At 43.5% G+C, this 15,512-nt stretch overlaps 1 protein-coding gene across 1 annotated transcript in view; it reads left to right on the forward strand.

The window, feature by feature from the left end:
• Window positions 1–15,512, forward strand: part of MCC (mutated in colorectal cancers) — a 635,122-nt gene that overhangs the window by 572,878 nt on the left and 46,732 nt on the right. The window contains exons 12-14 of the mRNA XM_006886681.1: window positions 1,731–1,871; window positions 5,352–5,455; window positions 9,740–9,923. Of these exons, the coding sequence (XP_006886743.1) occupies window positions 1,731–1,871; window positions 5,352–5,455; window positions 9,740–9,923 (429 nt within the window). The remainder of the gene's footprint in view (window positions 1–1,730; window positions 1,872–5,351; window positions 5,456–9,739; window positions 9,924–15,512) is intronic.

Genomic DNA, 15,512 nt, shown 5'->3' on the forward strand with positions numbered 1-15,512 from the left:
GCTTGGTAGGGTGGAGGGACAGTGCAGGAGGGGAGGACCCTCTATGAAGTGGATTGATTCAGTGACTGGGGTAATTGGGAAGGGTGTGTCAGAGGCAATGCGATTGGCACAGGATAGAGCAAGGTACGTAACAACAACAACAACAGCCTCGTTTAACAACATACCCAAAGTATTTGAGATAAAGTTTCACCACCCTTGTTGCACTTTCTCTAAGACATATTTGTTCTTTTGGCAGTCCATGATATATTCAATATTCTTCTCCAACACCACAACCCAAATGCGTAAGTTTTTTCTTCTTTTATCTTGATTCCTTATCCAACTTTCAGATGCATGGCAACTAACTGAAAATACCATGGCTTTCATAAGGTGCATCTTAGTCTTCAAAATGACATTGTTGCTCCTGGACACCTTGGAGGGGTTCGTAACAACATATTTACCCAATGCTCCATGTTAGGGACCTCTCCAAAGTACTGAAGAGCAATGGTGCCTCTTTGGAGACTAAGGTACATGTCATACAGGCCATGGTCTTTGCTATCTCTTGTTACGCATCAGAGAGTTGGACAATGACTAAAGACAATAGAAGGAGAATTGATTGATGCCTTTGAGCTGTGGTGCTGAAGAAGAGTATTGAGGGTACCATGGACTGCTAGGAAAACAAACGGATTCATCCCGGAAAGGGTCAAACCGGGCTGCTCCTTGGAGGCAAGGATTCTGAGACTTCGTCTGACATACTTTGGGCATGTTGTAAGGAGAGACAGGTCCTTGGAGAGGGACATCATGCTTGGTAGGGGGAGGGACAGTGCAGAAGGGGAAGGCCCCCTATGAGGTGGATTGATTCAGTGACTGGGGTGATCGGAATAGGTGTGTCAGAGATGGTGCAATTGGCATAGGACAGAGCGGAGTTTAGGGCTGTTGTACATAGGGTCGCTATGAGTCGCAAGCGACTCGATGGCACATAACAACAAAATGCCTTTTGATTTCTTTGTTGCTGGTATGAAAAGTGTTGTTGATGGATCCAAGCAAGATTAAATCATTGGAAACTTTAATATTTCTCTATGTATCATGAAGTTGCCCAGTTGACCCAGTGGTGAGGATGTTTGTCTTCTTAATGTTGAGATGTAATCCATATTGAAGACTGAAGTCTTGGATCTTCCGCAGCAAAAATTTCAAGCCCTCCTCGCTTTCAGCAAACAAGGTTTTGTCATCTGCAGAAGCACATTCTTGATGAGTCTTCCTTCTATCCTGATGCCACTTTCTTCTTCATAAAGCTCAGCTTCTTGAATGATTTCTTTAATATACAGATTGAATAGGTGTAGAGAAAGGATACAGCGCTGGTATACACCTTGCTTGATTTTAAACCTCACAGTGTTCCCTTGCTCTATTCTCACAGCAACCTTTTGGTCTAGGTATAGATTTTGTGTGAGCACAATCAAGTGTTCTGGAATTCCCATTCTTCTCAATGTAAGCCGTAATTTGTGGTGATTGGCATTCAACTGTCATTGCATAGTCAATGAAACACAGATACCCTGCTAATACTCTCTGCTTTCAGCCAGGATCCATCTGGCATCATCTCCCAGTGCTACAGTCTCTTCTAAATCCTGCCTGAATTTCTAACAATTCTCTCTCTAGCCATTTTTGGATAATCTTCAGTTTTACATGTTATAGGTTAGACTGTTGAAATGAATTAAAATCCAAGAGTGAAATTTTCAAATTATTTTCTTTCTTTGTAGCCGGATTGAGCACCTTAAATCACAGAATGATCTTCTAACCATAACCCTGGAGGAATGCAAAAGCAATGCTGAACGGATGAGCATGCTGGTGGGAAAATACGAATCCAATGCCACGGCCCTGAGGCTGGCCTTACAGTACAGGTGGGTAAACAGAGCGAGGAAGCCACTTACCTGTCTGTGTAGTCACTTGAAATTAGAAATGTATCCAAAACTACCTTGTGCATAAAAGCAGAAAACAGACTTCTAGAAGATTTTGCTGAATAGTTGGGCCAGTGTGATTCATACTGAAAAATCATTTCCTGCGTTTGTAGCCGTTAATAAAATGAAGATAATGAATGAGATAAACAGATGTTTCTCCTAGCACGTTCAACTTCATATTTCATTCACTGAATGAAAAAAAAAATACCCATTTTTGTTTCATGTATATATTTGCATTTAAGTCTTTGTTTCTATAATTATTTTATGTGCTTGAAATACTAATGCCTTCTGGGTCTTCAATTTGTTATACTTCTTAAAGCTGCTGTTTAATAGTCACTTTACTTTGATTGTATCTCCTGCCTCAAGTTTACATGTTCTTATTTATTCATTTCTCTAAAGGATATTGTGACTTTTGATATTGAAAATTATTCTTTGGTTAATAATTTTATGCAGATAATACCTTTAATCCCAAATACACGTGCAGAACCATCATCTGGCAAGCCTAGATGTAGTCCTGCACATTGCCCCTTCACCTTTTTCTGTTTGTCTTGTTTGTCTGCCTGTGTATCCGCTTGTTGATTCATGCTAACAGCACAGGATTATGCATGGAATTGTGTTTGCCTTTCATGTCTCTATCTCTCGTGCACCGTGTCTTCCCTTTTCAAATACTGTGCTAGTCTTTTGAATGTTTTCCTCAAGATTTTATCCTGAGTAGGTATAGAACTGCAGTAGATGAAAGGATGCAGACATTTTAATGGCCTTTAAGGCTCACCACCAGTGTTTTTCCATGAAACCAAGTCATTTGCAATTCACCCAGTAATGGCCAGTAATATGTGAATGTAACAGTTTTTTTTCTAGTCTCATAATTTTGGAAACGTATCTGTTTTTTTAAATTTCTTATTAATTTCAATGAAAATTTACCAAGACTTTGGGTTTCCATTCATTCATTGTTGCACTTTTCTCATCTATTTTTAAATTCTTGCTTGAGAGTATATTATGATTTATTATTTTTTCACAGGTTTACCTAGGTATTACTACTCAGTCATGTTAGCAAAGGATCCAATAGGAACTGTATCTTACTCTCAGTATCCTCTTATAAAAAAATCACTATTATTATAAAAATCATCGATGTTTCTTTAAAAAAAAATGAAAAGTCAAATATAAGAGACTAAAGGTAAGAAAGAAACCATAGTAGTCCACAAACACACCAAAGCAAACACATGACCCTCCTCTGAAAGCTCTTGAAGTGAGCTGTTCTGTGCCTGCAGTCTGCCTTTCATCAGACAGGTCTTCACGTCCTCACAGAACAGGAAATGTCCCTGCATGTCCAGCCTGGAAGATGGACTGTCCTTGGGAGGAGGAGGTTGTGATTGGGCCCTTTTCCTTAACCCTCACTAAAGGAAGATGAATGCAAAGACAATTGATAACAGATGGTCTGTCAACCAAATGTTGACTAAACCGTTTCCCTTACTCAGCTTAGAGACTACTCAATTATTTGCTTAGATGTGGAATTTTACTACCTTTCTTGGGACCACACAGGTGTTCTTCACAGGCTGTCCCTCCTGTGTGGACGTGGATTCGTGTAGGTTTCAAGCAGTGATAGAAGGGCCCTTCTTGATCCTTTACTTGTTTTGTCCAATAGTTGATAAACATAAAGATGAACATAAAGAAGATAATTTTTTTCCCTTGCCTTAAAATTCCAGTGTCAAACTCCTGTCATTTTGAGGAGACCTGTGAATTTTTCATGGGACAGTATTATAAGTACCCAGTGGAACTTGCAGCACTGCTCTAACCATTCTGTACCTGTGCTGTCCAGTATGGTGACTATTAGCCAAATATGGCTATTGAACCTGAGAAATATGCTGACTTCCATTTGATTTAACTTTGACTTTCTTTTTCTTTAAACAGCTACATATGGCTATTTTTATTGTTATGTACCCTGGAGTCAAGACCAACTCATAACTAACCCTCAAGTGGGTATTCTGAGGCTGTAAATCACACGGGAGCAATTGGTGGATTTGAACCACGTGCCTTTGGGTTGACAGTGCAACTCTTTTATCACTTAGCCATCAGAGCTCCCTCATATATGGCTAATGGCTACTATATTGCACAGTGCAGACCTCAATTAAAATAGTCTGCCATATGAGCTGTTATGGTCTCTATTGCTGTGTGATAATTTATGATAATGTCATAATTGCTGAAAGCCAGGAATTTGGGAGTGGTTCAGCTAGGCTGTTCTGGCTCAGGAACTCAGAAGTTTCCATCAAGCTGTCAGCCAGAGCTGCATCATCTGAAGCTTTTCCTGGAGGTGGAAGATCTATCGCTAAGAAGGCTCATTCATGTTACTGCTGGCTAGATTCCTCAGCTCTGTCTTGCCTGTTGGCTGGAAGCCTTAATTCTTCACCACTTGTTCCTCTCCACTGAGCCTTGCAAGTGTCTTTGACGCCTGTCAGCCAACTTCCCCCAGAGCAAACAATCCAAAAGAGAAAGTGAAGTAAGAAACCAAAATGGAAGCCATAGTGTTTATAAACCACACTGCAACCCAAAGGCATGTGGTTCAAATCCAGAGAAGGATGTGCGATTAACTGTCTCTGAAAATCGAGGGTCAGCTATGGGTCGATTATGACTGTATGGTACACAACAACAATCTTGAAAATGGCATGCAGTTTCTCCTCCCATAGTCTGCTGGTCACACAGACCACACTGGAGAGGGAACTACACAAGAATGCGATTGTCAAATGTGAACCACTGCCAGCTTGGAGATTTGTCACTAAGAAACTTGTCACCAAATGGATCTGTCACCAATTTGACTCTGACTTCTGGCGACCCTGTGTGTATCAGACTAGAATTTATAATCCTTATAGGATTTTCAGTGATTGTAAAAAAGCAGATCATCACTCAGTCCTTTCACCCCAAGTGCCTCTAGGTAGACTCAAACTTCCAACCATTTGGTTGGCAGCCTGGTTTGCCCTACTCAGGGATACTGACTACCAGAAGTATTTTTAGCTGATTCTCCAAGGGATCTCTCAACCTTACTTTTCTATACACATAGAGAGACCCTTGGTGGCACAATGGCTGAACGCTTTACTGCTAGCCCAAATGTTTGCAGTTCAAACCCACCCAGAGGCTTCTCAGAGAACAGCTGAGGGTGTAGCTCTGAAGTTACACAGTGCTGCTCTGCACATGTGAGGTCACTGGGAGTCAGAATCAACTTCATGGCACCTGACAGAAATGGTGGAAAGGAAGAGAAAAGGTGGTGGGAGCTGTGGCTAGGAGAGCAGAAAAACCACTGGCTTTTCCAGGGACTATTCTTGAGTGGTTCTCTACTTCGTGTGGATAGGGAGAGAGGCTGGGAGGCAGATTCAGAACCACCTTCCCCCAGGAAGCGGTGTGGGCACTGAGGAAGCTGTGTTTGTGTTTCAGCGAGCAGTGCATAGAAGCCTATGAACTCCTCCTGGCGCTGGCCGAGAGCGAGCAGAGCCTCATCCTGGGGCAGTTCCGGGCAGCTGGCGTGGGGTCCTCCACTGGTGAGTGTGGCCTGAGCCCCTCCTGCCTCGTCCTGCCTGCTTCCCTGCCTCCTCCGCTCAGTCGCCCCATCCCAGTTGTTGGCTTTGGATCATCTCCCGACAACATGAAATTCCCTTGTCAAGTGCGTTTTTCGCTTTTCCTCATGAGTGAGTGAGTAAATTGTTTATGTTAAATTCAGTAAGAACTGGAGTGGAAACAGAATTGCAGACAAGTTTAAACAAACAGCCCCTCTTAGGAAACTGGGTTGACAGTAGAGCCAGATGGAGCAGGAGCCTTCCTTGTGATTAAAGAGACCAGCTTTTCCACAGCCTCCCACAGCCATGTCCCATGTCAGAGGTGTAGCAACCCTTTCCTGCCCATGCGGCTGCTTTTTGGGGGTAGTCTTGGTGCCTGAGTTCTCCCAACTTCACTTCCAGGTGTCTTATGAATAAGCAAGAAGACATAATCCTGGGAAAGGCCTAGACTCAGAGAAAGAGAGGATGACCTTCAACAAGATGGATTGACAGAGTGACTGTACAGTGGGCTTGAGTATATCAGAGATGGTGAGGATGGCACAAGATAGGACAGGGTTCAGGTCTGTTGTTCGTAAGGCCACTGGTTGACTCCATGGCACCTAACTAATAAACAACATGCACACCTCATGCTTTTCAGAATCTGAGAACGCCAGTGCTGTGAGCCCCAGTGTGTCCTCTCGTCCCCCTCACGTCCCCTCCTCCTCTGCGTCCTGTGGTTATTGCATTTGTATCTCAAGATCTGCACTGATCCCTCCTGCATTTCAGTGTTTTTAGCTGGTTTGAATAGCCATTAATATACATCATGTACATTATGTTTTATACATTTATTCATATACATATTCTATTTTCCTTTTATTTTTAATTAGTATTGATCTATGCCTATTATCACCCTATCTTTTCAATTCTCCTCTGAGTCTTTCCTATTTCTTTACCTCCCCATCTGCCCCCTAACCTCTGCTACTCTGGTGATTTCTCCTCTTTCTCTTTTCTGCCCACATTCCCCTTTTCCTTTCCCTTTTTGAACATTTACACACATCTCACTACACACATCTCACTCAGTAATCCTTCTGTTTTTACAGTAATGATCCTATGCAGTAATTTTCCTTATGTCTGAGTTAGTTCGCGTAATGCTCTCTAGATCCTCCCACGTAATAGAGGATTTTATAAAATCATTGTTCCTTAGTGCTGCATAATATTCCATTGTGTGAATGTACCACAACTTTTCAATCTATTCATTTGTTGGTGGGTATGTGTGGGCTGTTTCCGTTTTCTTGCTATTGTGGAGAACACTGCTATGAACATAGATGTGTATATCTCCAATTATGTCTCGGTTCTGATTTCTTTGGGTATGGTCATAGCAGTGGAAAAGCTCAATCATATGAGATCTCTATGCTCAGCTTTTTGAGGAAATAACCAAACTGCATTTCAATTTTGTGTCAGTGGAAACCTGTTGGTGTGGGATTGATCTCAACTTGCACACTCCATAGGATTTTCACTGGCTGGGTTTTTAAAAAAAACAGACCTCAGACGTTTCTTCCAAGGCACTATGGGTGTGTGTGTTTCTCCCAAGGTCTCTACTCAGGCTTTTCCTCCCAGCATTTGTCTTACAAGGAGGGAGGAGGGTCATAACCAGGGTTCCCCCCAGATGTATCATCCTGTCTTCTTGCCAGCTCCTTTTTCCTGGGGTCTAGGCTTTTGCACAGAGCATTCATCAGAGAGGGGGAAAAAAGTATGTTTTTCCCTTTGTTGATTTTGACATGGAGAGGAGTAATCTGAAGCAAATCTGAAGGAAAGGAAGTGTCTCGGGTATTATTAATTTCCTGTTTCACATCCAAGTTACCCAACATGGGGCAGCCCTTCATTGATATGGGTGACCACCCTCCACACCTCCTAGGTCTTTTTTTTTTTTCTTCATTTTCTTTTAAATAGTAATTACTATCCCAGCTCTGAAGTAGAAACTCTGCCAACATTTCCATTAGAAACCTCATTTTTCAGGGTCTTTTTAACTAAGCCATAAAACTTTATTTTCATATGAAATAGATCCTACACTGGTCTTGGCCTACTATCAGTTTTGGGTTTGGTCGGTTTTCTTTAATTTAATAAATGTCTTAAAAAAGTATCAGTCACAAAGGAAAAGTCAGTCATCCTTTTTCAGGTTGTTACAGAGGAATAACTTAAACCATCCTATCTTGTAAAAGTACCTTTTGTTACCCTCGTACCTATTCAGCAAAGTTGCATAGTAGAAGCTAGAAAAGCATCAATAAATCTACATTTTAAATCTTTATAATCAATAACAAAATGCTTTATATTTGCCTAATACTAGGTAGCTCATGTATATATTTGTAAGGCAGGCCAGTGAGTAATATCATGCCTCATTCAGAATAGGACACAAAGAGCACTTGCGTGGTAAGATGTAAAATCTTTTGTTGCTCTGAAGAAGAGAGACATGAAGGTGGTCATAGAAATGGACGGATAAAGATCTCAGGGCCTGAGCCCATGGGATGTGCCCATGCCATTTCCTCCCACTCTCCACAGAGCTGAGGGGCTGGCTTGATTTTTAAGTTGCTTCCCTCCTGCTGTAAGTGCCTGGCATTAACACAACCAGCTTGCTCTCAGTTACTAACCCCTAGGTAGGATTTAGAACTTACTTCACAGCACTGTGGAAGGAAGTACTGGTGATCTGCCTCTGTACAGATTACAGCCGAGGAAAGCCAGTGGAGCAGCTCTACCGTGTGACATGAAGGATAGCCATCCGTGCTTCTCAGGAGCCTTCTGGCTGTTCTTCTGAGACACATTTGTTCATTCTTCTGGCAGTCCCTGGTTTATTCCATATTCTTTGCCACAAAAATTCAAAGACCTCAATTTTTCTTTGGTCTTTCTTAATTACTCTCCAGTTTTCATGTGCTATTATGTTGTTATGTGCTATTGAGTCGACTCATAGCAACCCTATGCATATCAGCCCTGAACTCTTCTCTGTCCTGAGCCAGTCTCCTGGACTCCAACACACCAATCCCATTGTCCCATCAATCCATCTCATTCGGGGTCTTCCTCTCCTGCGCTGTCCCTCCACCTTTCCGAGCATGATGTCTTTCTCAAAGGACCAATCTCTCCTGGCCACATGCCCAACGTAAGTGAGACGGAGCTTCATAAACCCCGGCCTCCAAGGAGAGACTTGGTTTTACCCTTTCCAGGACAGAATATGAGGCAACTGAAAGTGCCACACGTTGGATGATGGAGGACACCTCCGTCCTCACAGTGACATCGTTGATTTTGAACACTTTAAAGAGTTCTTTCACAGCAGATTTTCCCAGTGCAATTGGTTGTTTGACGTATCGATTGCTGCTCCCATGGACACTGATAGTGGTGAAAGTTAGAATGAAATCCTTTTTTCAGTTGTGAGGATTTCTGTTTTCTTAATATAGTACCTTGTTACAATTTAGGAATTTCTTTTAATCCATTCTTTTTAACTGAGTCCCATGATTTCAGTTGTGTTTCACTGGTGGCATAATGCCTCATGTGTTGGGCTTTCAGTGAAAAGATCAGAGGTTTGAATCTGCCATCACTATCAACTCCACAGCAGCAAGCTAGGCAATCTCCTCCCATGAACATTTATAGCCTTGGGAACCCAAATGAGAATCTCCTTGAAAGATACCAAATTGAGAGCAGTCAGGTAGGTTTGGACAAATGAATAAAGTCGTATGTCCTCCATTGCAGTATTATACAGAGTGGTTGTTGTGATCTAAAAATGGCCTTGACTCCCACCTAGTCATCCCTTAGAAGGATCAGAGTTCACAGAGGGAAGAGGGGAAGTTTGCACGTTAACCATTTCATTTTTGTGTCACTTGCCTACATAGAGTTCTAACCGAAGCTGTGGATGGGTGGGATATGGCACATTTTTGCCTTGATTTCTCCCTTCCCTTATTCACAGAGACGTTCAGAACACATAAGAGTGACCAAACAGTAAACTAGAAATCGAGTGGGAGAAGAAGCCAGGAGCCTGAGTAATTAGAAAGTCAGAGCATTCTAGAACTATAAACATACTCAGAGAGCATAGACACCAGCCCTTCATTTGTAGATCAGAATAGTGGAGCCCAGAGCAGAGCAGTGCCTTCCCACATACAGCAACTGAAAGGCTGAGCCTAGTGGCTTCTCAGTGCCCCTTTCTCCCCAGTGCCCCTCCTCTGTCCTGAGCAGGTTACCCAAGCTCATTCTCAGACCCGCCTTATCCAGACCTGTGATGACTAATCCATTGGCTTCTCTTCAATGCAGGGGACCAGTCAGGAGATGAAAACATCACTCAGATGCTCAAGCGGGCTCACGACTGCCGGAAGACAGCAGAGAATGCCGCCAAAGCCCTGCTCATGAAACTGGACGGCAGCTGCGGGGGTGCCTTCGCCGTGGCTGGCTGCACTGTGCAGCCCTGGGAGAGCCTGTCCTCCAACAGCCACACCAGGTAATGCGGGCCCACCTCCGGGTGGTGCATACTGAGGCCTGTGCGGTCAGGGCCCAGCTCTCAGGTCTGCCCATCCTGGGCCAGGGCCGAGTTCTCAGGCCTGCAGCCCGCTGCATCCCAGGAGTCAGAGTCAGAACACCAGAGGGGAGATGAGCCTTCACATCCTGCCAGTGTGAAAACTGCAGCCCAGTGAGAAGGCTGCAGGTGGAGGCTGAACCTCTCTTTCTGTCTGGTATTCTTTCTTCCATATTGTTTTGTTCATCATTTTTAAAATTGTAGTAAAAATGCATTTAAGAAAGTATTTGCCAATTCAACAGCTTTTACGTATGTCAATTCAGTACATTGACTGCATTCATCATGTCCTGCAACCATCACCAACATTCTTTTATAAATTATTCTGCCTCCATTAACAAAAATTCAACCTTCCCTAAGCAGTGACTGTTCTTTCTCCCCTACTTGCCCCCCTCCCAACCACTAGTAAGCTTTGGTTTCTCCTCCATTTAAGTGAGATCATCCTATATTTATCAGGTGACTGATTTATTTCATTCAGCATGTTTTCAGGGTTTGTCTGTGCTCACCATTTGTAATTCAAAAAGGTAGCTACAAAGGAGCCTTGATGGTACGGTGTTAAGCACTCAGCTGTTAATTGAAAGGTCATCAGTTCAAACCCACCATCTACTTCTTAGCTTCCTAAGCTGTAAACCACTGCACCACTAGGGCTCCTTTGTAGCTACCTTACATATTATAAAGAAGCTCAAATGGCAGTTCTCCTCTGCCCTTTGGAGTCACAGTGAGTTGGAATTGATAAAAAATGAGATTTGTGAGGCTCAAACCACTGCAGCTTGTCTGTAGGCCCCAACACTCTACCTTATATGTGAAACCATATGTTCAGCATGTGCTTACCACAACCATATCGTCATAGAGCTGATTCTGATTTATCGTGAACCCCAAAGGGCAGGTAGAACTGCCTCATCTTTCTCCTTTGGAGTGGTCGGTGATCAAACCATGATCTTTTCGTTAGAAGCTCAGTGCTTAGCCCACTACTCCACCAGGGCTCCTGCAGCATCATGTGTTTTACAGCCTCCTGATGAAGTTCACTGTTTGCAAATCTAAACTGCTAGAGCACTCAGGAAAAATGAGAAGGAAGGAAGTGAAGACCTTCTAGGTATAATTTTCCAAGGCCATTTAAATCTTCATATGTGGGAATGCAGTCAAAAGACAGCCTTTTCCACTTATTCTTTCTTTTCTTCCTCTAAAGCCCTAAAAACAAAATTGTTTACCAACTCCTTGTATACAAAATACATTGTGAGAGACTGTCATATGAAAACAAGCTTAGCCAGTTCTCACAGGTGAGAATAGCTTGGATCAGACATGTGTAAGTGATTTGCCTCATAAAAACCTGATATCAGCTCCAAATGTGTTCTTCCTTCTACTTCCTTCATGACATTTAATAAAAAAATAGAGTATCTTCTTGTCATGGACTGCCAAGGGAATAAGCAGGTCTGTCTTATAGGTGAAACCAAAATACTAGGAGGCAAAGATTTTGAAACTCCATCTTGCATGGGTATATTGTCAGAAGGGGCCAGTACTTGGAGAAAGATATCTTGCTTGAGAGGGCAGAGAGTCAACACAGGAGAGAAAGACCCTGGATGAGACGGATTACATGGTGACTGTGTCAGTGAGGTCAGGTATGTCAGAGCCAGTGAAGTTAGCTTAGGGCAGGTTTCAGAGCCATTGTTCATAGGGTCGCTATGAGTCATAATCAGTTTGACAGCACATAATAGAAACAGCAACTTGCAGATCAAGTGACCAGAACCACAGCAGAGTAGATTGAATCTCAAGAGCCAAGGGGGAAATGCTGGTGTTTTCTTGGTGACTGACAGCAATTTATTATCCTATCCTTTTAGACTAACAGGGCTCAGCCCCCACCTCCCTGCATCCACTCACCTGGCCTGGGCCAGGTGCCCAAGGAAAGGGGATGTTCCGAGTCACATACTTGGCCAGGCGCCCACAAACACAAGAATGATTTCCTCCTGACTTCAGCAACAATTGTCTTAGTCGATGAAGTACCAATTATAATTTTTCTTCCTTAAAACAGGATTGTTCTGTTTAACTACAGAAAGCGGATGTTTTTCTTAATGATTTTTCCAGATGTGTATAATCTATAATTTCTGTGTTCAGTTAAAATAGGAATGTAGTTCTAACGTTGCCAGTGACGTTTTTCTGTTGAATTAGTCAGCATCAGAATGAGGTTAGCAGGATGTTTGTGCCGCACCAGTCATTTATAAAGTCTGTATTCCAGATCTTTTGCTCACACTTTTCCACATACCTCCCCCAACTAAAAAATGGTGTTATTTTAATCTGAATAAGAGACAACTTTGGGACCAGTCAGGAGTGGGAACATTTGGCGCCATCTATTTAGCAGAGACTCTGGTTGTGAATATTTGTTAGAAATGCATGAAGTTCCCAGGTCGTGAACATTCACCTTGCACTTATCCTTTAATGCTATGTACATTTGCACTCAATTTGAAGCAGTTGAACCAACCTCACTGAGCCTTTTCTTGCACTGAAACTCAAAAACACATTGCTGTCCAATTGGAAATGACTCATAGCTGACCTTGCAGTGGATTTTCAGAGGCTGTAAATCACAGAGGAGGAGATTGCCCCTCTTTCTCCTGCAGAGTAGCCTAGTGGATTCACACCCCCAAAGAAGCATCACATACGGGTTTGATGCTGAACTCCCTAAAGACTCTGCCACCAGAGCCCCCTTTCCTTGCTCTAAAGCCCTGCTCATTAAGACCACATGCGCCTTTTTCCTCCTAACTACAAATTCAACTTAAAGACACGTTTAGGATCCCATCTCATTCATAAGTGGGCAGTTTCTGTATAACATACAATTGATCTTTGGTTTCTTGACTGTTTCCTTAGAGAAATTTTAGATTTTGTAATCTCTATCTGCAGGTTAAGATTAATTTAGAATATAAACCTCCATCTCCAAGGATCATCTCATAGAACAATAGTTCACGAACTAATCTCGGTCTCAAATGGATCTTCCAGTCAAAGAATGGGGTCCTCATTTCAGATTTCCTTCAATTCTTTGAAAACTCACTCTCATCTACCCATCCATAGCCAGCCAGCTCAGGGTGGGTGCAAATAAGCACAGAAGACATTGATGTAGGTGCTTCTTAGAACTTGATACAACTCAACTGCTTTCTCTTCAACATGGACTCCATAAAATGTCTCAAACCACCAGATCATCTTCATGATTGCATTAGTTTTGTTTGTGAGTCTTTTATGTCAAATTGTGTTGGAGGAGTCAAACATTTTGAGTGGGAACTGTGCGTGGACCTCCAGATTCCCTTGCCTCCCTCGGTATCCCACCAGCACGCAGACATCTATTTGGTGTGATGGCCAGCTGTTGTTGAGGGTCCTGGGAGGGGAAGTGTAAGTGTTCTCCTTCCGTGAGCATTTCTGGCAGCACAGACTCAGGCAGCCACTCAGTGGTTTTGGGGCGGAACAGCAAAGATGTAGGTAGGGACCAGCCAGGAGAATAAAAATTATAGCCAGGCCATTACTTGATTCTATTGGCAGGAGCCCAGCAATGTTACTGTTTCAGTTTTTAAAACACAGCATGGGCTCATTCGAAAGTGCCGTTTCTTAATGGACAGAGTAATTTGACCATCTTGCCCAAGCAATATTTGTTGAGAGCAGCTTTAGGAAAACACACCATCTCTGATGTTTGAGGCAAAAGATATGAAATACACTTCTACCTTTCTGTTAAGATGAGCTGTGGAAACTGAAAGGAGCACAAAAGAGTTTTCCTTTTAATAAGCTGGATATAGCTTTGTCTTGAGGCTAGAAACAGGACATGTTGGAAAGGGCCAGAGAGAGTGACTGGTTCGTGTTACACAGTGGGCAGGATGGACACCAGGGTGACTTGTCTCCTGGCTGTGGCTGGTGGCATCGGCTTCGGGAAAGGCCCACAGGTCATGAACAGATGCGGAGTAGAGCCACCATCATACGAGCTCTGGCTGCATTCCTCTAAGGAGAACCGAAGTACCCTGGCCTCACTGCTCATAAAACCAATGCAAAAAACTGGAACTGTGTGGCTCCACCCTTCTGCAGCTCAGATTCTCTTCATCTACAGCCTTCTCCTACAGTCCCCCATCCAGCCTCCCGCCCTGCAGAGGAGAAGTAATATAGCCCTACACAGAGAGTGATTTATTCCCCCCTGACAACTGAGATCATCCAGCATTCCAAGCTGGGAGAGTTAATGGATGACTTAACCCTCGCCCAGCAGCTGATGGCAGGCCCCGAGAGACCGCAGCGCCTTTGTCTACGGGAGGTCGGGGAGAAGGCTTGAGACTGCCCCTCTCTTTGCCATTGTCATAATCATATTCCACAGAGAAGCAGTCAGGGCATAAAGCAGATTTGTAATTAACCTTGCCTGATCTATCCCCAGGACGTCCTGGAAGGGACACAGGGATGCTGGAGGGGCTGTGGCTTCTGGAGCTTCTCTGGAAATTAAACTTTCCTCTGGTAAAAAAGCATTACGCACTGAGCTTCCTGCAGGGGAGGATCTATGCACTGAGATTTTGTTCTGTTTTGCTTTTTCTTTTCTGAAAAACTGTAGCCATAGCAAAGATGGTTAAAGAGAAGCCTTCTCCACCCCGTCACCAGTCCTTATGGGTGCCTGGCCACCCACAAGCATGTTCCTCTCAGATGCTCTGGGTGGTTCACCCAGCCTGTGCCAGGACTCCCTGCCTTGCTGCTTTCTCTTTGCTCCCAGGGAGATTTTCTGGGGGCTTGTAAGTGACTAGCCTGATAGGTAGCTAACATCCTAAGAGGGCCCCCAAGTCTAATGGTGAGTGTAGTGGGGGACATTGGAACAGATGAGCTGCCACCCACCCCTCCTCATCCTCCCCAGGGCAGGTATGACATGGAGCACTGGCCATCCAATCTTCTTGGGGACCCAGAAACCCTTTTCCCACCTGGTGAGGGAGGAACCGTGAATGTCCCGTTTTAACACAGCCCAGAAAGGTCAACCGAATGACTCTAGGCCATAGAGCTGGAACGTGGCAGAGGCTTCTACCTTGGAAACCTGACATGTCCACTCAGCATTATCTGCAATAGAGGTTAAAACAGATTGATGGACTCTCCACTTCTAGAGTTTCTGATTCTCTAGGTCTCAGCCAGTGTTGAGAATGTGCCTTTTGTGCAGGTTCCCAGGTGGTCCCGTCCAGGGAACCCACTTTGGGAACCCCTGTTGTTGACCCCTCCTGCTAAATGGAAACCCCACTTCAGCACCTGCGGCGTAATTAGAGAACTCTGGCTTTTAGCGCTGTTTGAATTTTGCAATTACTTTTTAAATGAAAGAAATAAAAAATGTACTTCAAGTATGTTTTCATTCTCCAAAAAATGTAGCTTGAAGACAGTCTCACAAAATGCAACCTAGGGAATAGATACATGGATGCTTGTTATCTTCCATGGTTGTCTGGATGTTTGACATTTTCCAACTGAACATTTCATTTAAAAAAAAAAATTAGGGGTGGGGGTAAGACTGAGAAAAACTGGATGAAATATGTTTAC

Source organism: Elephantulus edwardii, unplaced genomic scaffold (assembly GCF_000299155.1).
Source record: "Elephantulus edwardii isolate Elephantulus edwardi_28Jun2011 unplaced genomic scaffold, EleEdw1.0 scaffold00050, whole genome shotgun sequence".
Classification (NCBI taxonomy): domain Eukaryota; kingdom Metazoa; phylum Chordata; class Mammalia; order Macroscelidea; family Macroscelididae; genus Elephantulus; species Elephantulus edwardii.